This window comes from Dasypus novemcinctus, chromosome 28 (assembly GCF_030445035.2).
Source record: "Dasypus novemcinctus isolate mDasNov1 chromosome 28, mDasNov1.1.hap2, whole genome shotgun sequence".
NCBI classification, from domain to species: domain Eukaryota; kingdom Metazoa; phylum Chordata; class Mammalia; order Cingulata; family Dasypodidae; genus Dasypus; species Dasypus novemcinctus.
This window is the reverse complement of record NC_080700.1, coordinates 22,634,579-22,660,814: the sequence shown is the minus strand read 5'-3', so window position 1 is coordinate 22,660,814 and position 26,236 is coordinate 22,634,579. Positions and strand designations below refer to the sequence as shown.

At 37.9% G+C, this 26,236-nt stretch overlaps 1 protein-coding gene across 7 annotated transcripts in view; it reads left to right on the top strand.

Moving 5' to 3' along the window:
* The window catches only part of PRKN (parkin RBR E3 ubiquitin protein ligase), a 1,534,725-nt gene that overhangs the window by 1,004,044 nt on the left and 504,445 nt on the right, over positions 1–26,236 (top strand). For all 7 annotated transcript variants that reach the window (XM_058289661.2, XM_058289664.2, XM_058289660.1 and 4 more), the window contains one exon: positions 11,192–11,328. In XM_058289661.2, the coding sequence (XP_058145644.1) occupies positions 11,192–11,328 (137 nt within the window). The remainder of the gene's footprint in view (positions 1–11,191; positions 11,329–26,236) is intronic.

The window sequence follows — 26,236 nt, the reverse complement described above, 5'->3', positions numbered from 1 at the left end:
AGCAGTTGTGGGTCTTGTGGAAGCAATGCCAGCTCCTTGCCGTTGCGTATACCCTTTTCAACATGCCCCACGTCCCTCCTTTGCACATACGTGCTGTGCCCATTTCTCATTGTGATTCATTCTTCTTTCCTTCCTTGTAGTGAAAAGAAATACTACAGAGTCCTTCTTTTCATGGGGTGGTAATGTTTAAGAAACCTGATAGGAGGTCTTGGCTTCATTTATTAAACATAGATGTATCAAGCAGCTACAATATGCCAGACACTTGGAATATATTAATGAACAGACAAGCATCCTATCTCCAATGGAGTTTACATTCTAGTGATGAGACAGGCAAAAAACAATATAATAAATGATTAAACTGTGTAGAAGGTCACTGGCCAGCTAGAGCTGAGTAATAACCATAAAATCTCACTTGCACATGACAGTAATTCCTTCTCATTCACACCTCTCTTGCTCACCTGGGATTTAGCTGCTCCATAGGCTGGGCACAGCTAGGCTTAGCTTCAGACAGTGGAAGTTTCCAGGTCTATCCAAAGGGTTCGTCATTCTTGAACCAGTGGCTATCCTAGGGAAGTTCTCTCAAGGTGAAAGGCAGGAATGGTATGGGCAAACCTACCCACGCAGGTACCACTTGTGTCACATCCACTATCTTCCTGTTGGCCAAAGCCAGCCATATTGCTCAGCCAGTATCACTGAGGTAGGAAAACACATTCAGCTTCTGGTGGGGAGAAGGGCAAAATCACCTCGCAAAGGGTATGGGTACAGGAAGACTTGAAGTATTGGGAGCAGTGATTCAAGTCTCCTGAAGAAGGTGACAAATGCTGTGGAAAGGAAGAGTAAAACAAGACAAGGAGCTTGTGGTGCAGAATGGGGTCAATGAGAGTTTTAAATGACGTGGTCAGGTAAGGGGCTCACCGAGAAGGAGACATTGGAACAAAGAGTTGAAGGACATTGGTGTGGGAACCCCAAGGATATATCTGGGGGAGGAGCATTCAAACAGAAGGAAAAGCCAGGGCAGACCCCCAAGCTGGAGGTGTGCTGGGCATGTTTGAGGTATAGCACAGTGCCTGGTGTGTCTGAAACATAGTGAGCTGGAGAATGGGTGGTGAAACCACTGAGGGAGCAGTGTGGCAGCATTCTAGGACTAAGTACCACCATTGTACAGACTTGGGTCTGTCTTCTGATTGACATAGGGTAGCCATTGAAGGTTTTGAGAGAAGGAAAACATCATCTAACTTTCGTTTTACAAGCATCCCCCAGGATTCCATCCGGAGAATAAGGTTCTTTCTTCTAGTAATCCTCATTACTTCTCCACGTTAGAGTAGGTCAGACTGGCTCCTATTCCTTTTTAGCCCTCGTTGTCTTTGTATTTTGCTGTAACAATTGGTTTACCAGTAATTTCTTGTCCAAGTATGTTATCTTCCTTTTGACTCTGCAAGTTCAATGTGAGCAGCAACCATGTCTGTCTTGCTCATTTGTTTTTTCTCAGCACAACTCTTAATTGAATGAAGGAACAAATAGCAATACTACTTGTATCCAAGCTGATTCCAGTGGAAGGCAAAGAGAAGAAGAATTCCTTTTCAGTATTTCCATGGATCCCCCTGGAACCTGGGTTAGCAAATTCTAAACCTCCACTGCCCAACTCTGCCTTCCCTAGTCCACCTGGGCCTCTGAGAATTAGAGCCCCTTCCAGCCGACACCCTCAGGAACAGAGCTCTCTGAGAGCAATATGATTCTCAAGTTTAAAATGGGCTGGTCTAAGACTTAGTGACCAACTTTAGTTTATTTATTTATTAATTTATTTAAACAAATTAAGTTTACTGATACATATTAATAAAGTTAGTTTATTTTTAATCACTAAAAGCACCAGAAAGTTATGGTATCTGATAGCGATATCGCTAACGGTATCCACTGCCCAAGGTGGAGGTGTGTTTGACAGCAAACATTAGTGGTGGTAATTAGAAAAAGGTGAACCTGCTTCATGTGTATAATTCCATTAGTTAAAACTCCTCAATTAAACCAGTTACACAGTGATGCCAGAGTTCCTTGGATGTCTCTTCTGGACCACTTGTTCTCCTAATTTTATATATTATACACAGGTGATCCCAGCTCTTCCCATGACTAGAATTATCTTCAGTTGCCCAGTGTTCCCAAGACTATTTTCCAACTCACATCTTTTGCGTGAGTTTAAGAACCATGCACATATTCCCTTGGATATCACGAAGACATCTCAAACTCAGCAAGGCTAGAACTGAAAGAATTCTTCCCTTATTTCCAGTCCTATTCACTCTGCTGTTGTTTTATTATTTTTCCTGTGTTAGCAAAGGTGACAACATCCACGTCATAGAGCAAGGCAGTGTAATGCAGTATTTAAGAATTGGTTGAAGTCCATTCTAATGTCTACTTTGTCACTCACTGGCTTTGGAACCAAGAGCATGTTCTTGCTCTCCAAGCTTTAATTTCTTCCCCTGTCCCTCTATGCTAGGATGTTTTGTGGTAGTGGGTGGGTGGGTGAAGAGAGTTGTCCATTGTGCATCTAACAAATATTTTTTGAGCTCCTACTGTGTACAAGGCCCAGCAGAGACCTGCATTATCATGCAGGACAATTCCCTTATACCCTGAATACCCCATAATAAACCCATTCTTCCCACTCCCTCCCCTAGGAAACTCTGGTGGCCACTGCCTTTTTATATGATACATGTTCTTCCACTACTAGAATAACCATAAGTCCACCTAAGTCTGTAGTTGCATTCCCCCCTCATGTTTGTTCATGCTTCTATCATGAGGATTTTGGGTTGGTGATGTTCACTCTGTTTCTAATTGAAAAGGGGCTTAGATCCCATGGGGGCAAATGGATGGAACTGTCTTGCCTGAAGTTGTAGATATTCTCTGTTTTTGGGGGATGACGTTGTCCATCATCATCTTTTTGTTAGTTGTCTTGAGTGAGTCCAATGAACTGCAGAGTAGGTGTTGCAACTCTTGCTGAGATTCAGGACTCAACTGACATGAGCAGACCAAAGATTTAAGTCTCTGGGACATGTATTTAATGAGTATAGTGCTAATTAGAGGTTCAAATAAAAGGGGGCAGAAGATTCATGTGCAGGGAAATTATAAATGAGTCTAACTCTGTTACATTGGGGAATGTATATTCCAAAATATGACCACCTGACAGGGTGTCAAGTTCCTGAGATTGCCAGCTCTGCCTGTAGTGTCTGGATGTCTCTAGAGCCCTCAGGAGACCTGCTGTGTGAGGCATTGTTTACTGTGGCAATCAAAGAGATCCTGCTGAGATGTGCATAAGTATAACCTCTGGAATGACCTCCCAACTCACTTTGAAATCTCTTAGCCATAAAAACTCATCTGTATTTAATATTTCCCCCTTTTGGACTAGGTCTTTTTCCAAATGCATCGCCAGTTGTCTCTTGGTTATACCAGTACCAGGGAGGTTCATTCCCAGGAGTCATGGTGTGGGGGTGGGGGGTAGGCGGGGTAGTACATTTGTATACTGAGTTTGGCTTAGAGAGAGCCCACATTTGAGCAACAAGGAGGCTTTCAGGAGTTAGCTCTTAGGTAAAATATAATACTAGGCTAAGTTTCAATTTCTCGAGAAAAGGTTCATAAGTATAACCATCAATATCAGTGGCCTGGCTTATTGGTCTGTCCTCCTTAGCTAGGCACTGCCCATATACTCTGGGGATTCTTGCCGCTCTATAAGAGAATGTAGCAGGACTCCCAGGATGAGAATTCAATATTCTGTGTTTATTGTGTTGGACTCCACCCACCAAGACAATGCCTCATGACCACTTGAACATATTCATATGCCTTAGAGGTCTCCCCCAGGTGCACCCATCCCCACACATCCCCCCGTCACTGACACCCACACCAGTGATCATTCCCTGCCATAGTAGTGACCCTTCTGTGAGCCAAAACCTCCCCAAAACAAAGTCAAAACAATAACCAAATAAAAATATTAAATAAAATAATAAGGAAATGAAATATAAAAATAAAAAGAGTAAAAAAGGTAAAAATAAATACTATAGCAATTTTTCAATGTTTCTTTTATTACTATAAATTCTGTTATAGTTCCATCTATTCTATTCTTCCCACCCCACTCTCCTTGGAACCTGTGGTAACCCCTAAGCTTCAATTTTTGGACAATAAGGTTCATAGTTACATGCAATAATATCGAGGGCTTGACATATTGGTCTGTTTTCTTTTATTAGGCACTGCCTTTGTTCTCGAGAGATTCTTGCTCCTCTAATTGAGAACATTGCAGAACTCCCTAGGATAGGAGTTTAAGATTTTCTTGTTTATTTTCTGGGTCTCCACCTCTGAGAGGGAATCACAACAAAAATGCACAAACATATTCACTACATGTATCCCAGAGGGAGAAGAGAAGGGAAAGGGGGCCTAAGGAGTATTGCAAGAAGTAAGAGTAAGTGTATTTTAGCAGGAATTCCCTTATATCGGGTTTGTAGGTGAATCCATTTGGATTTGTATTGCTATGCCATATTGATTTTTTAGGGGGATATCTTGGGATTCTACACACTGCTTTTCTGTCTAAATGGAAAATGAAAATCGAAATTGAGAAAGTCATTTTCTTGACTATGCTCCACAAATTCTTAAACGATGTTAATATTTGAATGGTGAATCAGAAAATTCATCTAGTGATACCTGAGAAATTTCCTAACCCCCTCCTCATTTTGACACCTTTCCATTGCAAACTGTCTTTAGGATATCTACCGTCTCTTAAATGAGTCCTACATTTCCAATATCCACACTTCAGAGGTTTTGCTTCTTACCTTTACTGTGATTTAAGAAATGGAGTAAAAGTCCTGGGCCATCTAGTTACCACTTTGTTTGTTTGTTTTAAAGAGCAAATAAAAGGCCAAAGCAGAATACCCTCTGCAAGGTTTTTGCAAGCTGGCAGCAAAAGATAAATCATTTTTAAACCAGTCTGAGTCTGTAACAATTTCCTATGTTAAATAGCTCCTAACATTCACAGCCACTGGACTGATTCTTCCCACATTAATATTTCCTGTCATGAGGTCTGGGAATACAACCAGAACAATTTATTTCACAGTGGGGTTCTTATCTAAACAAGATCTGTCTTCACATCTTTCTCAATTTAGCAGGACGCTGTAGCAGTGGTTCTGGGCATTATCTGCTTCTAGCTATTTTGGAGCGGTGGCAGGGCGGGGAGGGGGGCGCCGTGTAGGAAAAAACAAAAGACAAACTCTATGCCTGAGCTGGTATGTGCTACAGATGGCATCTTTAACAGCTAAATAATCGTGCCTCTCAAAGGCTATGTGCAAATGATGTGACCCCAAAATGATATGGCATTAAATCGCATCCCAGCTTCCTTTCTCTGTATGCACTAACCATCTGAATGGAGTGACCCTGAGACAATAGCTCTGATCCACAAGGATTCTTCTTTTGAGCATCCTTGAAAAAAATTAATTTTACTCATTGAGAGAAAGGAATGTAACTTGATCATTTTTCATTAGATATAGTTCTTACTCTTGGGCCAAATACCCTTTGGAATTTTTGGTTTCATTTTGTTGTATGTATCAATTATTTCTTTGTGATTTATCCACTATTTACAATGATCCATTAGTGTCTATTTAGTTGTAGAAATGCCTTAGCAAGAAAAGTTGGGGGGTCTCTGGTAAGCAGAATTATCATAATCAATTACTACAGAAGAAGGTTGACCTTGTTTCATTTTTATTAACTTAAATTACTTTAAGGAAAAGTTTATCTTTTATTTCTAATGGATGTTGTTATATTGTACTGTTTAGAATCTCTTCCAGGAGCTGATGGGTTATGTTGGCGGTTCAACGTTTCACAGTAATTATATTTAGAAATAAATAAGCTTCACTAAAGTCAAAGAAATAGCTTCAAAAGATTGATGACATCTAGAGAAAATTAATATTCCATTAATTCCCTACTGTAAGTCATGGCTTCATATTTTTAATTTTGCATTGTCTGTTTATTGTTAATGACTCAAAATGTTATAAATAATAGAATCCAAATCAACCACACAGCGGTATTACTAGAAATCAAAAGTATATTCTTTTTTTAGCAAATAATTTTATTGATACATATTAATAAATCATAAGTCCATCCAAAGTGTACAATCAATGGTGTCTGGTACAATCATATCCTTGGGCATTCATCACACCGTTCATTCTTAGAACATCTTTATTATTTCAGCAACAATAACAGCAATACTAAAAAACAAAAACCAACCAACCAGCCAAAAAACAAAACTCACACCTCTCAGTCTGTGCTTCCCCTTCCATACATAGGGGCTATTCTGTTTCCTTCTCTCTTGTTTATTTGTGTTTATATTTTGTAAAAACATTCTTATATATGCATTATCACCCTATTTGTATTTTACATGAGGTTTCACTATGCCATGCAGTCACAAGTTACATTTTTAGCTTTCCTTCTAGTACTATACATAATCTTGGACTTTCCCTTTCAACCATTCTCATACCCTATATATATAATATCTCTGCTAGTCACAAAAAGCATGATGTGCTCTCAACATTTCCATTCATTTCCAAAGATTTACAAACAACCTTTTAACCGATTTTGCGTGTATTATCCATCAGCTTTCCATTCTCTATCCTTATTCTATTTTCTGGTAACCTGTTTTCTAATCATTAACTCCATGAATTTACACAATATATTTAGTTCATAACTGCACAATCGTACATTGTTTGCCCTTTTGTGTCTGACTTCACTGAATATAATGTCCTCTAGGTTCATCCCTGTTTTCATATGCTTCATGACTTCATTTCTTCTTACTGCTGCATAATATTCCATCATGTATATACACCACAATATGTTTATCCATTCTTCAGTTGATGGATGCCTGGGTTGTTTCCAGCTTTTAGCCAGTTGTTTTGGGTATATACCTAGCAATGATATTGCTGGGTCACATGGCGAGTCTATATTCAACTGCCTTAGGAAGAGCCAAACACAGTGGCTATACCATTCTACATCCCCACCAACAGTAAATAAGTGTTCCTGTCTCTCCACGTCCTTTCCAACATTTACAGTTTTCTGACTTTTTAATAGTAGCCAATATAATTGGTGTGAAATTATATCTCATTCTAGTTTTGATTTGCATTTCCATAATCTCCAGTGATGATGACCATTTTTACAAATTGTTTCTTCGCCATTTGTATTTCTAAACTCAAATAGACCCATGCTGCAGCATATTATATAGCAACTGTAGAACGCCAAAGGTAGAGAATTCTGAAAGCTGAAAGAGAGAATCAGCATGACACATACAACTGGGCTTCAATAAGTTTAAGAGCCAACTTCCCATCAGAAACCATGGAGGCAAGTAGGCAGTGAAATGACATATTTAAAATGCTGAATGCAAAAACATATCATCTAAGACTTCCTTACCCAGTAATATTTTCTTTCATAAATGGAGAGATTAAGCTATTATAAGATAAAGAAAATCTGAGGGAGTTCATCAGCAGTATAACAACCCTACAATAAATGTTAAAGAGAGTCTAGAGGTTGAAAGGAAAGGAAAAGTAGACAATTGATGGAAACTGCCTTATGAAATAAAGATCTCCGGTAAGGGTAAAGACATGCGTAAATATAAATGCCAATACTGTTGTAATTTTGGTTTGTAGCTCTGCTTTTTACTTCCTAAAGAACCTAAAAGGCAAATGCATAAAATGTAAAGATATATCAGTAGATTTGGACTCAATATATAAACATGTAATTTGTTACAAGAACTACATAAAATGTGGGAATGGATGGGTTATAGGAATATAGTTTTTATACGCTTTTGACATTAAGTTGGTCTCAAGCCAAATGGGGTTTAATAGTTTTAAAATGTTAAATTTAATTCCCATGGCAATTACAAAGAAAATATTGGGAATATGCAAGTTCACAGAGACAGAAATTAAAGTACAAGATGCAAGGAAGAATGGGGAGTTAAGGCAAAAAGGCATAGATTTTCTGCTTGGGGAGATGGAAAAATTTCAGTAAAGACAGGTGATGATGGTTCTGCAACAGTGTATGCAATTAATCCCTCTCAGTGGTATCCTTGGTAATGGTTGAAATGGAAAAGATGTGTTGTATATGCATTCCCACGATAAGGAGAAGGGGAAGAGGAAGGGGAAGAAAGTAAAGAGACAGTGACAATAACATGCAATTCAAGAGCCTGAATGAGATCCTGCAAGGGAGAAAAAAAGACTCCAAGGGACATTATTAGATACATGAAAACCTGGAATATAGACGGTATGCTTTCGTCAGTATTAATGTTCTTGAACTTGATAACTGCCTTCAAGATGAGGATACATAAGCGAATATTCTTGTTCTTTGGATAGATACATGGTGGTCTTAAGTGTTCACAGTTTAAGATATGTACAACCTATTCTCAAGCTTTCAGAAAATGGATTGATAACTAGATAGATGGACAGATAGATGGATAGGTAGAATAATATGGAAAATGTGGCAAAATTAGATTGGTGGATCTGGATATCTGGGGGTTAAGTGTAGGATGGTATTCTCTAGATGAGGTTTCTATTATTTTTGTATCTGTTCTGTAAGACTGAAAATATTTAAAAATAAAAGTTGAAAGAAGTATCATTGGAGAGTAGCATGAGACACCCAGTATGTCTCCAGGATGTTAGATGTACTCTTCCCTGCCCCCAAAAGTAACAGCAGCTTTTCCTTTTTCCTGATAGTCAGCATCAATTGTCTCTGTCAGTAAATTTTCCTTCCTTGGCTGTATCTCATTTCAAGGAGGTTGAGTGACCTGCTGGAGCTGTAACTTAATTTTTTGGCAATATTTTTATGGTGTACCCATGAGGATGTGTTTTCCCCCATGGGAACCAGATCCTTTGTCCCACAGAGCCTACAAATGCCTTATTCTCCATTCTTGGTGGTAGGAAGGTCAAGATTGTCCTGTATTTGGATAATATGTCACACTGTGCTCCCATCCTTGGACCCCTAAAACCTTTACTGATATGGTGGGCTTCTGAATCTGCACTGGTTTGTCTCTTAGCATGTCCTCCAGTGCATTTGCCATTTTCTGCCAGTCTGCTCCCACTGTTGTAATGTCATCAGTAAACTAGACAAGTAGATGTTCTTTGGATTGGCTAGATGGTCCAAGTCCCTTTGGACCATATTATAACTGAAGGGCAAAGCCACAAATATGTACTGTTGTTCATTCTGCATGAAAGAAAACTCTGCATTCTTCTTTGAATTGAAAAGAACACATTTGCTAGAACAATGAACTGTTCCACGTACCTTCATATCTCTCCTAGACACTGTGACCATAGTTCATTTCCTTACTGCTTGGTGTTTATGAATTGTCTTTTTGTGTCTTCTGCATGGTCACTTCCAAGCTTTCTTTTTAATCTTGTCATACATAGAAACATCTCAATAAATATTTAAATATTTCACCCAGTATTTCCATGTGTTGATAGCAGATTGGGAGGTCTGTAAAGGCTCAGCCTTCCATATTGCTGAAACCAGAACTGAGAATAGTTCTCATATAACTTAGCTGTGAGAGAAAATATAATATAGTAGCAATTGGGGGGGGTCACTGAATGAATGTATGTGTGTTTGTGTATAAGACTTTCTTACCTGATTGTCTTCAAGGAGAAAGTTAGTAGAAGTTTGGAAAGGTCAGAACACTCAGTGGCCATTTGCATAAGGCCCTGGAAGTGGAAAGGAAAGCCCTTCAAGAACTTCAATATGTTCAGAGATAGTAAATCAAGGGTCCAGAAAACCATTTAGGGCCACTCTTGCTCAGATGAATTCAATCATTGTCCTATAAATCTATGGCAATGAAGTCCCAAGATTAGTTTTCAATTTTATTATGTATTAGATACTGCCCTAAATAAATGTACAAACAGAATTTAGAAAATCATTTAATTATTAAGAAATTATCTTCTCCTAATATTAATATTTAACAGCCTTTCTGGGAAAAGAGCTTTTAAACAGCTATTATAACCGTTAAGAATTGGGTATGAAATGAATATGTTTATTTTGTATTTTGTTATCATTTCTCAGGAACTAGGCTTAACTTAATAGACTCTAATAACTTTCTTACCATTAAAATTGCCTTGGGGCTGATCTCAAATTAATATATTCAGTTTGTCTCCTTTCTGACATAAACTTGTATGGTTCATTTGCTAGTAAAAGTACATGGTTCTTCAGGAGTCTACGAAGTATTTTAATGGAATATAAAATTTTGAGAACCTGTATATATATATATATATATATATATATATATATATATATATATATATATATATATATCTGTTAATAATCCCCCAACCATAATTTGAGGACTTTAATGCATGGATGTGATAGCAATGACACATTGGACTAAATCTTACAGTAAAAGAATTCCTCCTAGATTATTTTTTATTTCTAAATTCCATTTTTTGATTTACCAATGGAATGTGAGTGACTAACACATCTACTTTGGTAGAATAGCAATTTATCTTTTTACTTTGAAGAAGTTCAGTTCATATATAGTGCTATATTTATATTCAAGAAATATTTGCTTAAAACCCTACAATGCCTGGTATTACGGGAATATAAATGTAGAGTAGATACACTACTTTCCAGGAGATCACCATCTATGAGAGAGGGGAACATGTGAATGATATGGTGTAATAATGGATCAGTAGAAACATGGACAACTGAGCAGGGTGATTAGTAGGTTAATTGGGAATTATGAGTCTGGGAAGGCTTCCAGAAAGAAGCTATATCTGAACTTGGCTTTAAGATAACTGATTGGTAAATAAGATTAACATAAAACAAAGATTAGGAAAATCAATGTTCCTTATAGTTCCTAGAGCACTTCCAATTTTTAAAAAAATTCTGAATGAAGTTTTAGATTACGTAAATGTTACATTAAAAAATATAGGGTTTTCCCATTTGCCCCACTCCTTCCCCCTTTACACACTTATCCACATCGACAACATCCTTCATTAGTGTGGTACTTTTGTTACAACTGATGAACTATTCCAATTTTTAAGATACAGTATTGGTATATGTGAGCTCAATAATTAACAGTACAAGTCTTCATGGAGAGAATGCCTTAAGGAAGCCAACAGGGATACAGAATTTGTTCTAAAGCACATGTTGCCTTTTCCACCCTGAGATGTACTAGAGTAAATGTCTTTCTTTATGTACCCAGGAGCCCTGTCCTGGTTTTCCAGTGTGACTCCCGCCATGTGATTTGTTTGGACTGTTTCCACTTATACTGCGTGACAAGACTCAATGACCGGCAGTTTGTTCACGACCCTCTGCTCGGCTACTCCCTACCTTGTGTGGGTAAGTCCAGCACATTTTTTCCATGACTATTGGTAATTAGCAACAGAAGAACTACTGATGTAAAACCATCTTGCATATACCTAGTCCCTAGTAAAAAGGGTTGAAAATGCAAATACCTATTCGATCAGTGTTGCAAGAAACCTTAATATTTGGATTACAAAAGATATAAAACACTAAGAAATGGAGGGACCTGTGCTGAACTGAAAATGCGTAACTTACAGAAAGGCACTGAAAATCAATCGTAGTATATTACTCAGCCAAGGTACGCAAAGCATGCCTGTGGTCAGATCCACACTGCAATTTATAGATTTGTTGCCCTGGCTCTAAGGCAGTATTATCCAAATTTTAAAAATTGTACACACTTCTCATTAACAAACTTTAACACCTCCCTAATATATATGAAAGCACATAAGTACATGGGAATTTAAGTAGAATAAGGCAAACTGAAATCTTTAATCTTTGAACATTACAAAATACCCTTTGCCTGCACTATATGTTTATGTATATGTGTTAAATGACTGCATTATATACACTTATGATTATATACACTTCACTGATTTTGAAGATCGTGACTTGAAACTATGTGACACCTTGATCAAATGGTCTTGTTTTAAGTTCAACTTATTTTAGTACTTAGTTTTAATGCCTACCATAGCTGAAAAATAGACCTCAGAATGATGCACGTATCCAAACTAAAGAAGGTAATTGAATTTATGACTTTTTAAATTATGATAATCAGTTTTCAATTCTATGTACCATTAAAGCAAAGTTTTTTAAAAAATTAAGTTTCCTTTAATTTAGGTGTCAATATATTGTGAAGAAAAACTCACTGAAAGGTATTGTTTATATTTTTAATATGCATAGTCACTGTGTAGTTAATACCACTACATGTTGAAATGTTTATAATTTTTATTTTGGGGATTCATTTTAAAATTTATTTCATTTTAATAATTTTGCAAAAATATTCACATGATTGCATGTACAAAGCTATAAAGCATGTTTACATTCAAAGAATTATTGATTCTATCCCCGTTCTCTTCAGTATCCCTTTTTTCCCCTATAGGGGAAATTTTCAAAAAAATTCCCTTTTAAAAAACTTCTAAAATGTTATAGATTACACAGATGGATATGGATAGAGATTAGTATCACCTCCACCCCTTCTTAAGTAAAAAGTAAAATACTGGGTACATTTTTTTTTTAACCTTGCTGTTTTTCACTTTACATTATATATTATATTCTTGAGATCACTCCATATTAGTGTATATAGAGTTTTCCCTTTTTTTTTTAATATGGTATCATTGAATTCCATTGTGTGGATATGTCTTGCTTTTCCCCCTATTGATGAGAACACTTATTTTTCAGTGTTTACATCAAATATTGCTACAATGAATACACTCATATGCACCCATATTTTCATATTTTGTCAGCATACCATGTGGCTAAATCCCTAGAAGTAGAGTTACTGGGTCAAAGGGAAAATTGGTACTTAATTTTACTGTTTCCAAATTCAATCATGTGAATATTTACTGTTTCCAAATTCCCACCTGCTGTGTGTAAGAAAAGCGGGTTCTACACAACCTCACCAATACCTTTTGGATTTTTTCCAATCTTATATTTGAGAAATTGTAAATTCTATGTAATTGTATTTATTCTCTTGTTTTGAACAAGATTGAGCATCTTCTCATATGCTTAAGATCCTTTTTGCATTTTTATCTCAATCTTTTTTTTTAAAGATTTATTTTTATTTATTTCTCTCCCCTTCCCCCCCAAGTTGTTTGTTCTCTGTGTCCATTCGCTGCATATTCTTTGTCAGCTTCTGTTGTTGTCAGCGGCCCAGGAATCTTGTGTTCCTTTTTTGTTGCGTCATCTTGTTGTGTCAGCTCTCCATGTGGGCGGCGCCATTCCTGGGCTGGCTGCACTTTCTTTTGCACTGGGTGGCTTTCCTTATGGGGCGCACTCCTTGCATGTGGGGCTCCCCTACGCAGGGGACACCCCTGCGTGGTACGGCACTCCTGTGCGCATCAGCTTGTGCGCATCAGTTCCACACATGTGCCAGCTCCACACGGATCAAGGAGGCCCAGGGTTTGAACCACGGACCTCCCATGTGGTAGACGGACGCCCTAACCACTGTGCCAAGTCTGCTTCCCATCAATCATTTTTAAAATGTCAAATTTTCTCAAGGCAGAGATTAAGTGAACATAATTTTTTCAAAAACATTTTCTACATGGCCTACTATTGACTGCTAACAATGGGAAAGATTAAGCAGGATGGAATACTTGTGTTTTTGTAAAGAATGTATGTAAATTAGCTTTAATTTTGAGAGTTCTTTACCACAGAAGAACACTGTCTGTGAGAAACAAAATTGCGTGGTTAGGCTCCAGTTCATTAAAGTGCACTATATGAATTCTTCCGTATTTTAATTGTCCTTTAAATAGCTTTCTCTTTACTGTTTTGTTTTATTTTTAAATTCACTGTGTAAATGACATCTCTAGATCTTTATGCACTCCTGGGTTCAATTCTTTGTTTTAGCAGCTGAGTAGGCAGGGAATGAAAGAATCTTTAATGAGCTATTTTTAAGTTTTTCTTTGTAATCCTTCTAATTACCAGTTATTCAAACATATTTCTCCCTAGAATCTTGCTTTTATTTTTTAAAATGCCACATACTGTTGAGAATCTGTCTTCTCTGCTGGTCAACCAGAAGAAGAATAAAGCTGATCTTTGTGTATTTTATTTCTAAAAGAGAATTTAGCAAATAGCCACAACTGTACTGTAATTCAACTGGAGAGCAAACTGTGTACATTTCAGAATTCATTCTAATCCTTGTCTTTTTAACACTTTTTAAATACAACTCCAAAAGAAATCACTCATAAGTAAATATAGTTATTTGTCACCATAACGTTTATCATGTATTATTTGAGCCATTTTATTAACCATCATGACTAAAACTGTAAATGCTCCCATCTCATGTGAAAAGAGGTTTTTAAATTATTATAAAATAAAGTAGTTATTATACAGAAGCAAAGCAGATCAAGCTATAAATAGAAGCAGCAGACTATCAGGAAGAAGAATTATTGAACTGATATTATTTTCATGGTAGTCTTTTCCCATGGTGAGATTAATTAAAAGCTCGGAGTCACATCTAGGAATCTTACAATTGAATTGAAGAGATAAGAAGTAGAAGAGAAAATTACTACATAAAATGTAATAATTTTGAAAAGCAAAACTGATGGTTAATTCCATAAAGAAACTAAGAATGTATAGAAAGGGCAGCTTTATGGATTGCCACAGGGAGACTTCAAAGCCTGCTGCCAGATTCTTTTGTTAGGTACAGCGAAGTATTTTGTTCATCGCATTGCTGCAGTACTCTGTCTTAAAGATCATTGGTCAACCTCAACAGTTAACAACTGTGAAATAATTATGAAACCTCAAAGGTCAGACCCTTGTGTAGCTCTGGTTTGCAGACGCTTTAGGGTGCATCTGGTAAATTTCTCTTAAGAGGTGTCCTTTTATCGTCTTTCTACCATCACAGCCTAAAATGCCTAGCCAGTGTATATTAGACAAGTAAGCGATTTTTATTATAATTCTTCCAAGAAAATGAAAGCAAGGTGTCCCTATGCGGGGGACACCCCTGTGTGGCCCGGCACTCCTTGTACACATCAGCACTGCACATGGGCCAGCTCACCACACGGGTCTGGAGGCCCTGGGTTTGAACCCTGGACCTCCTATGTGGTAGGTGGGTAATCTGTCAGTTGAGCTAAATCCATTTCCCTCACAGTATTCTTTTAGGTTTCTGTATTCGTCAGCCGAAAGAGTGCTGATGCAAAGTACCAGAAACCTATTGGCATTTATAAAGGGTATTCATTTGGTGTAGGATCTTATAGATACCAGGCCATGAGGCGTAAGTTACTTCCCTCACCAAAATCTTTTGCCACATGTTGGAACAAGATGGCTGCCGTCTCTGCGAGGCTTCAGCCTTCCTCTTCCTCCTAAGACTCGGTGGTCCCAGCTCCTTCCTTTCTCAGCTTTAGATTAGCAAGGCTCGTCTCTCTCCCTGGGGCTTGTTTCTGTCTGGACTCAGCTGCTCTGTCCTCGCCACATGGTCCGCCGTAGACTGTCAGGCTCTCCCTTCCCCAGGCCTCGGCCGTGCCTGTGGAGCCATCTCTGTTCCTCTGTGATCTTCTCCTGTGTGTTGACTTCCTGTGGCTCCAGCATCAAAAAACTCCTCTACTGTGTTGTCTTCTCTGAGTGGGCAGGGACTCACCATCCTACTGAATGTGGCCCAGTCAAAGCCCTAATCATAATTTAATCAAGTACATGTGAAACCTCTGAAGTTAATACAATCTAATACACCCAGAGGAACAGACCAGTTTACAAACATAATCCAATATCTGTTTTTGGATTTCATAAATAATACCAAACTCCTACAACTTCTCTTCCATGTTTTTTGGTAAAAGCAGCTATTTCACCCCCACATGTCCCATCCCCAATCCATACAGAACGCACCTCTCCCTAAACATCATTATTTCGTGTCTTCCGAGCCTGAGAAGGTGACATGGCTCACCTGTAATATATAAATATTGGCATCAGGAGAAAAAAAATTTCAACTGAGATCATTTGCCTCGGATAATTGAGTATATATATATATATTAAAAAGGTAGAGTCAATATGTAGAATTAACAAACTATTTTCCAAACTACACTAGTACCTAGAGGCCACAAAAGAGCTAGATAAAACATTTCTTTCTATTGCTAATGGCCCACATACCAAATGTCTTGCTAATAATATTTATATAAATTCATTTTATATAAATATCTAATACCCTCCCTACCAAAATGTATGTAAGATGTGTTTTTTTTCAATAATCCAGCCTTTCAAATCTGTTTCAAGCTCTTTATACTGAATGCTTTCAAAGCCCCATTTTAGACATATTTTTTTATTCAAGGTATGACTAGTCAAAAATGATCCACCCTTTTCCACTGATGTAATTATTATGGTGGGAATAATTACAACTGCTTTAAAACATCTTCGAAATACAAACCCTGCTTCTTTAGTGTGAACTCCTCACACAGCATAAGCTCCAGAAATTTTGCTATGCTTTGTAAGGGTGCTGATGCTGAATTTTAATTTCTTAAGGGTCAAAAATGAGTGCTTACTCTCTATAAGGCACCTTTCTGAGTGCTAATGTAAATACCATCCATTCGTTCTGCACAGAAGCCCTGTTGGATTAGATGTTTTAGTTATCCCCATTTTATAGGTGACGGAATCGAGACTTGTGGAAGCTGATTAAATTGCACATGTTAATACAGCCAGTAGATTACAGAGCTGGGGTTCAAAGCCAAGTATTTGTTACTCCAGAGCTTGGTCTTTTAATCACTCTATGAATAGATAAGTTAAAGTATCATACCCTTGAAAGTTCTGTGGAAAATCAAGTCAAGGGAAGAATACCTCTAATTTCTATTTAGCCTTTTTCCATATTCAAATCAACAGTAAACCTGAAAAGCTGGAGTTATTAATCTTACTCTACAATGGAAGAAACCAAAGCTCAATGAGAGGACAGGAAGAGGTAGAGCTGAGATTTTAACAAAGATTCTGTTGATCCCAAAGGTCCATGTTCTTTCCACTCTACCACCCTATTTTTCTCTAGGTGGGGATCTCAACCCCAGCTACATATTCCAGTCACATGCAATCTTTTAAAAATCCCTTGCTCAGACCATGTCAATTAAACCTGAGTCTCTTCGTGTGGACATAAATATGTGTTAAAGTCCTTCTTTAAAATCAGAAGAACTGCAACAAGGCTGAGACCTGCTGCAGGGGTAAGCATTCTGTAAGCAACAACATATTTTAAATTAGGAGACTCTTGGCTCTAACAAGTGCAGCCACACCCCCTCTGCGCTCATCTACCTTGTCCATGGGTAATATGAGCTGCTGACCAGAGCTTTCTCAATAAATGTTGAATTCAATATAAGAATGGTAAATACAATCCAACAAACTTATTTCCAGCACCTCTCATAAACCTAGCATGAATGAATGGACTCTGGGAAATTCTTCAGAATTCTTCTGCAATGTTTCATGTCTTATTATTAGGATTCCATCCTAGGAAATATTTTGAAATGCCAAGACGGCCTCGTATTTGCTCTTAAAACCAAGTATCGCTCTCCCAACTTGGCGGAGCCTTACTGATTTAGGTTGATTGACTTTAGAATGCAGCCTCAGAATTTAGACTATGATGAAGACCACACAAAGCACTTTTACTCAGAGCCCCGAGGACACAAATTTCATGTAATCTCAGGGTGTCCGAGGGGGCCCTGCCCACCTTCTCTACGACATGCCACTGCCAGTTAAGTACATCCCCTTCTCTGATCTTCAGTGCTCTACTGTGTGTGTCTGTGTGTCCGTGTGTGTGTATGAGAGAGAGACAGACAGACTTCCAACTCTGGGCCCACTTTCCCTCTAATTCCAGTTTTCCAATACCTTCGAGGAAATTTCCTTTACATCCAAGATATCACCAATTATAGTATATTAGTGTCCTCCGAATCCTTGCTGGCAATGTGAGAGCACAGGGAAAATAGTCCTGGTTCCTTTGAGATGCAGAGAGAGTCTCAATGCCTGGAGAATCAAGAAGACTTGCTTTCAGCAAAACATAAAATCCGATATAAATGATTTTTTGACTTTCAAGCATTGTACTCCGAAATAGGCATAAGTAATCAAGTCAATCTAATTTCTAAACCCACAGTAGAAAACTAGTGAAATACGTTAAAAGATACATCATCAAAGACAGCATGCAAATAGTCAATACACATATTAAAAGTTCAATCTAATTATCAAAGAATTGCTAAATTAAAGCAGAAAGTATAATGGGGTAGAAACACATTCCAAATCATTCATATAAATTCATATATTTCTGAAAATCAATTTGGCAATACATATTGTAAGCTTTAAAAATGCCAACCAGCTTGGCTTAGGAGGCTATCCACATACATTTCTGTGTCTGTCTGTCCATCAGTCTTTCTGAAATATGCAGTTCCTACTCTTCCTAACTGCTGATTCTTTAATAATTATAATAGCTACCATAAAACAAAACAAAACAAAACAAAACCCCAGTTGTACCAGGATTTAAACCTGACTTGCCTGCCATCAAAAGTTGATTGTCTTTCTATCTCAAAACTAGCTCACATTAAATCAAAATTCCTTATTTCCTGAGGTTAATGATAAGCTCCTTTAAGCTTTGTATTTTGGGTGGTTTAGCAATTTTAATCTGTTTTCTTTGATTTGGCCGGATGAGGTAGTGTGTCATCAGCGTAGTAGATAAACTAATGTAACAAAAGCAGCAGTGAAATCACAGAGGCTGAACTGCAACGGAGATTTGCTCCAGACGTGCCATGGTCCGTCAGGGGTCCCCCATTTGAAGGCCTCTGCTTTGCATAAGCATTCAGGGACAGAGATTCCTGCCCTCTCGTGGCTTTCTCATAACCCCCAGCCTCAGAATCCCCACCTCTGAATTCCTCTCCACTTGTTCATCTGGCTAGAGGAGGAGAGAGCCTGGAGGCTCACGCTGGAGTGTTTAGAGACCAGCCTGGAAATGTGCAGGCGTGCCACTGCTTCCCATTTACCTTACTGCCCAACTTCCCGTACAGCTGACCCCACCTAACTAACTAAACAGGGTAGTGGGGGAAGTAGGGCCCGCTGGGTGCCCAGGAGAGAAAGCCGGCAGGGGTGCGAACACAGGGCAGACTGTAGAACGGTGAGCTTGTGCAAGTTGTTACATGGCATTTCAGCTTTCTTCTTGCTTACAACAGGAACAGCCCTCAATCAAACAACGTCATTTTCAGGAGTGACTGGTACATAGACAGGGACTAGAAAAAGAGTTATAGGACAGAACTGATGGAATTCAGAAACTCATTCTAGCTACATCAACAAGGCACTCTCTGTAGGGTCTTCTGTTCGGCGTTGGAGAATGCGCGCCTATGAAATCCTATGTCCTAAAGGACAGAGTCACATTTCATAGTCATGTCGTGCCTACATGTGTCTTTAGTGAATTAAAAATGAAGCGATTCTTTAAGCCTGTTTGGAATAGTTCCAACAGCATCACTTCTTTTTTCTTTAGGAGATGTCCATGTCCATAGCAAACTCCAAGCCTTATTCTTAAGAACCTTGCCAGCTTTGGTTCATGTTCCTTTCTCCTTTCCATACTGGCTTTATGTCTTTTTCCCACACCTAATTAGGGCTTAAAAATAAAATAACAATTTTTTAGGAGGTACTGGGAATTGAACCTGGGGCCTCGTACGTGGGAAGCAGGCACTCAAATACTGAGCAACACCTACTCCCCTAAAATAACATTTTTCTTAAATAGAAGCAAAATGAAAATGCTCCAAAAAGCTAGCAGAGAAATCAAAAATACTTTCTTCCCATCCACTTCTCCAATTAAAAAGAGCATTCTACCTTTGTTTTGTTAATGTAAAAGCCAACCAATGGAGTAACAATTGAGTTTGCTTTTAGGATTAAATAAGATAAATGCACCTGAACAGAACTTTTAAAGTAATGTTTCCATAATTTGTTAAGCCCACCTTGTGTCTATTATTTTACTTTTTGAAGTTGAAGTGATTTAGAAAAAAGAAAAGCAAACCACTTTTCAAGTATAACGTTATTACTTATTCAAAGAGATCTAGAAAGAAGCCTGTAAGCTTAAGATAGTTACAAAAACTGTTCAGAGGAGCTATCTTTAAGCTTTCTTCTATATCTACACATTCAAATACATGTATGTACACATATATCCCACAATCCCAGAGGCTCTTCATTTGACCCCTCCCTCCACCACTTCCTCCCTCTTGTGGAGATGCATCTACTATCCTGTTGTGATAAACGCTTCCTTGCTTTTTTCTCATAGTTTCACCACCTATGTATAAGTCCCTAAATAATGCAGATATTTGCCTGCTTTTAAATCTCAAATTGATGCTTTTAAAGCTTTTGCCAAATTTCACTCACTAGAAACTCTGATATTTCAGTTATATCCCTAGTCATGAAATTCTGAATACACGTGCAAATTATTCCAACCTTCAGTATCTAGTTCATTACACTAGATAAGTGCTGTGTTGATCTCCATCTTCTTCTTCTCAGTTGCTACTGAGGGTGAGAAATAGCTTTTGTATTACATCAGATACATTTTCAGCTCAAGAAAAGAGGTTTTAGAGCAAACTGTAATAGTTACCACGAAGAGCAGCCTGGACTAGAAGATCAGTTTTTTCACAACTTGATAAGAATTAGAGTCTTGTATATGTTTTTTGAATTCACTGCTCACCCCCAAATTAAACATTCTCCTCCAGTTACTTGTAGCTCTGTGTACCACTATCAACAACGTCACATTTGTTTTTTCTGGTCGCTCCACCGTGGCTTGCCCTGTGGTTTCTATCACACCATCCACACCGCTGAAAACCTCCTAAATGGCATCTGACTTACAAGATCCAGAGACAATTGGCATGATACAGCCTTGAAGACCCAGCGGGCATTACTGTGGAATCTCATTCTCAGGAAGCAAGATGTCTACTGTACCTATATATAGCATTCTGCAGGTAGTCACACCTTTATTCTGGAAACAAACAAATCCTTTGAGGCCTGGTTTCCAATTCATGAAAGATTAGGTTTATTTGAGGCAGGAATTTCTTTGGATTTTAAGTCTACACTTTGCTTAGGCTTTCTTCTCTTCTCCTTTTGGTTGCGGTTAATTTTTTTAGTTGAGGATTGTGTGCCTTCATCATCATCAGCATGATCATCAAAAGGCATATATTAAGAGCCTGCTGGGGTCGTGTTCAGTATGGTACATTACTTTGGCCACTGAAACAACCCCCCAACACACACACACAGTAACTGTGATAAAACTTTATGCTTCCTCACTGCGTGATGCCTTCTATTAATGAGACTTCATGCATAGAAATTGCTATGAGCTGGTGACCTCCAACTATCTTTGAAATAATTAATAATGTGCTTAGAGGGGTTGATTTACATATTCATGAGAGTTTATACCATTTGGTTCCTGAGCAGGACAGGGACACAATGTAATGTATTAAATGCATACCAGTTCAGCAAGAGGAGGAGTGGTTTAATATTTTAAAGTCAAGATGGAAATAAATATCTAATACCTGAACCAAGTAATTTCATTATTTATTTCCAGTAAAATCCAAATGCCTTCCAGATCATCTAATATATTCTATTACTGATTTTACTCAGGAGTTTGGCAATATTAATATTGTATTTTCTATTTCTCAAGCCGTTACTAAAAATCATCAATCTTGGAATTACATATTTCTAGGGGAACGTTGTGTGAAAGGCAGTAGCAGTGATACCAGGAAGGGGGAATAAGAAAAATGTCCCGGGAAGTGGTATTATTTTGTCTGACATTATCCCTAAATCCTTTCTTTTCACTTCCTCTTCTGCTGCCAGCACCAGCTCTTTCTTGTGGTGCACACATTATGACACTTTTATAATTGGCCACCTTCTAGGTCTGAAATAGATTTCAAATACTTGGCCCCAGCAAATTCAGAAGTCTCTTGAACATAAACCCTGTACAGGTGTTCTGCCCTCCAGTGCTTTTACTACCTGGTCTTCTTTAACATATGTCTTGTTCTTTTTCTATTTCCCCACCCCGTACTAGATCTTGGCTGTTTTCTCATACATTAATAGGAGAGGAATTCCTTAAGAATTCAGGGACATTTCTTCCCATTACCTGACTTTGATATCTGGGCCACCAGCAAACATTTCAGGGAAGAAGCTCATACCTTTCCCACCTTTTTTAAAAAATCGCAATAAAATAGTCATCTCTCTCTCTGGGAAGCGGACTTGGCCCAGTGGTTAGGGCATCTGTCTACCACATGGGAGGTCCACGGTTCAAACCCTGGGCCTCCTTGACCCGTGTGGAGCTGGCCCATGTACAGTGCTGATGCGTGCAAGGAGTGCATCCCATAAGGAGAGCCGCCCAGTGCGAAAGAAAGTGCAGCCTGCCCAGGAATGGTGCCACACACACGGAGAGCTGACACAACAAGATGACACAACAAAAAGAAACACAGATTCCTGAGCCACTGACAACAACAAAAGCAGACAAAGAACACGCAGCAAATAGACACAGAGAACAGACAACCAGGGTGGGCGGGGGGGAGAAATAAATAAATAAATCTTAAAAAAAAATAATCATCTCTGAGATCAAATAGGTTAGAGTTGACTTAACTGCCTTGTCTGAGCTCGTGATTCTCCCAGGATGGATGGAGAGGAACTAAGGTCTCTAAAAGAAGTCTTGACTGGTTACAGTAGACCAAACTGCTGTATCTTATAGAGCCCAATGACTCACACACAATTGCTTTAATTCTCGCTCAGCGTGGTTGTTTCAGGTTAGTAGATCGTTACCTTCTAAGAGGTGTTTCTATCTTTTGGCTGTTATTATCTTCTCAGTCAAAGAAGATCTCCGTGTCCAGGGTTCATCTGACAGAAGAGGAACGAAAGTATAAATGAGACCTGCAGCTTTCTTGTACATTTGAGCCCAGAAATAGCACATATCTCTTTACTTCATTGGCTAGAACTTAGTCATTTGGCCTTACCTGCCTACAAAGGAAACTGGGAAATTTAATCTTGGATAGAGAGAAGAGGAATTTATGCAAGCACCTTGAATATCTGTCAAAAACATATTCTCTGGGGCTATTAGCAGCTCAGCTTTCAAATGGTAGACTTGGTTACAAATTCATCGTTCTGGAATAAGGGGCAAAGAGTGGACTCTGTAGTCAAATGATACCAAGTTCAAATTCAAGATCTGCTCTGTTAGATATTGGGCTGATTTTGTCATTTTGAAGTGAAATTAATTTTTAACTCAGAAAAAATTAAATAAGATTATCTGTAACTATGATGGGCTCATTTCCTGGTACACCATTGGTGTTCTGGATTGTTAGTCACCCAGTTACTGCCAGTCATTCTCAGCCCACTTTCAGAACGTATTCTAGCTACTTATGATTCAAGCTGGCAACTCAAACCTTCAAGCTTAGGGTTAATTCGGATTTTATGACTAAACATTGAAAATTTAATTTTCTTTTTGACATTTTCCACATTAATGTTTACAAAGTATGGAAATAATTCCTATGCATCAGGCATAGGTTCAAAAGTACAAAATATCACATAAATAATAATCTGTAAAAAGCAACTATTTAAAAATGTATTGACATAAGTTCTTATTGAGATTCTTAATGTAGTTTCATTCATTCAATCTTGTTTAGACTACCAAACAAGGCTTTTAAAGAACTGTATATGAGCAATAGAGTTAATTGTGCTACAGTAGCTACCATCGTTCATTGTTTGTTTTCTTTCCTTTAAGGCATCAGTAGGATGCTTTAAGTTGTTGGTATCATTTATAAGCCCTATCTCAAAAATTTTACATTCTGAATAAGCCATCGATAAGTTATGAATAAACTTTCCTTCACATCTTTTGACAATACTCAGCTGTAATAGTAAACAAATAACTAGTCTGAAATTTGAATCACAAGATTCTAACAGAACTGGAGTGTTCTCCGTAGCATCATCCTATGTGGTGCAAGTAGAAAATTTTACAACTCCTGTATCTTTTACTTTCTATATTATCCTTAATTGTGTGTGTGCATGTATTTTAAAATAGGAAAAATAGTAGCAATATTTGTATCAAATAAATATTGAAAAATATTGGAATACATAGTCACTGATAGTTTTCAACCAAAATTTTGGAGCACACTCTTCTAGACCAGTGGATTTCACACTTATTTTTTTTACTGCTACTCACAGAAAGAATGTGCTTTACATCATAATCCTTCAAATATATGAATTTCCCATATGCATGTAATTAAAAATTTCACACAAAAATACTTTTCTAGCACATGTGAATAACTCTGATAGTTTTAATCTACTTGGTTTTTTAAAACCATATTCATCATTTCCTAGTGCACTGGTTTCTCATCCCACTAAGGATCATGAATCAAAGTTTGACGAAACTAAACATGGGTCCACCCTTCACTTCAGAAAGTTCACATGCAGGTGAACCATCCAAGGCAGGTCACATTCAATCTGATTTTTAAGGACCTCCGAAGAAACATGATAACTTTTATTAGAAAGCCATTTTACTGGTTAGTCATTTAAAGTACAAGAGACAGCTCCCTTCCTGCTCTTTTGTAAACATAATTCATGTCTTACCCTGCAGAGAGAAAAATAAAACCTTAAAATGCTCTAGATTTGAATGATGTAGGAAGCAAAAATCTCAATTTATTCTTTTAAACATCGTAATATTTTTTAAATTTTAATAAAACATTTAACTTTTTAAATAGACTATTTTTTAGAACAGTTGTAAGTTCACAGAAAAATCATACTGTGTTCCCACATACCCTTCCCTCCCCTGCCCCCAGGATTTCCACTAATAACATTTTGCATAGTGTGACACCTTTGTTACAATTGATGAACCAATATTATTAGAATTATATAAACATGTAAGTTTTGGATACATTTTAATGAACAGAACATAAGTCAGATATACACTTCATTTTCAGGAATGCCATTACCCGAGATAGGAAGAATATGGAAGCTCAGTGGATATATTCCTGATGGGGCTCCCACCTAGTAACACTTGGGGGTGAGGGTGCCATCTTCATCATGGAGTGTTTAGAGGACTGCTGCTTCCATTAACCCCAGCCCCCAGAAGCCAGGACTGCTTTATACCTATCATTTGGTATAGTCACCTTTAAAGAAATATACTAATAGTCAAAAAGTATTTAAGTTGCCTAAATCAATAATAGCTTTTACAAATGCATAATATCATACATCCATCCCTGCAGTAATATACAGCAGAATCTCACTGCCCAAATATGCCGTGTTCCACCTATTTATCTGCTACCCGCCTTCTGAACCCCTGGAACTGGGTAGCACAAAGTGGAAATCATAATGTAAACTATAGACTTTGGTTAGTAGCATGTTTCAATATGACTTCATCAACTGTAACCAATGTACCACACTAATATAAGAGGTCAGTAATTAGGGGTAGCTGTGTGGGGGGATGCAGGGGAGGTGAGGTTAAGTGGGAATTCCCTGTACTTTCAGGGTAAACTTCTCTAAACATAAAGTTAAAAAAGAATGGCTTTTAGCAACGTTTACCTGTCTTCTGTATTAAAATTTCTAAGTAAACTCCCCATTATACCCATAGGGGGTTCATCAGAAATACATGAGAGAGCATCTAAAACTCTCATGTAGGTGCTTCTGAAGGAAATGGTCTGGAAGTTTGTTCTTGACCATGAGATGCATCCATTATTTAACTTGTATCTGTTACTTTTTTTTCTTTCTCTTTCTTGAATTAGACTTTTCTTATAGAAACGTTCCACCAGCTAAACAACTAGTGAATAAATTTGGTCAAATGACCTATCAGCCACTGGATACCAAGAAAGGTCCATTGCATGTTATTTTTTTTAAGCTTCACAATGATTCTAGGTACCTGATATTAATCACATTTTGCAAGTGAGAAAACTAAGGTTCTCGTAAGTGAAATTCAAATGTAGGTCTCCTGATTCCAAAGCTAATTTTCCCACTCCACCTTTTATTCATACACTTCAGGGGTCTCATTGACTTTTGGCCCATAAACCAATGATTACTTCTATAAAATTTGTCAGTGTCAGCATAAGTAGCCACAACGACACCAAGACTGCCTCCTATTAGATATGCAGGAGGCAATGGCGTCTCAGCCTCTGTGGCGGCAGCGTTAGGCCAGTGGTTATCAAACTGTGTTCCATGGAACCTTGGGGAGCTGTCGTCTATTACATTATATTGAAAAAAATATGTGGCCAGACCAGTATGTATAAATTGTTCCTGTTACATTAACTAAGGGTCCCCTCTCGGTACTTGACCAAGGTCAGACACAGCAAAACAG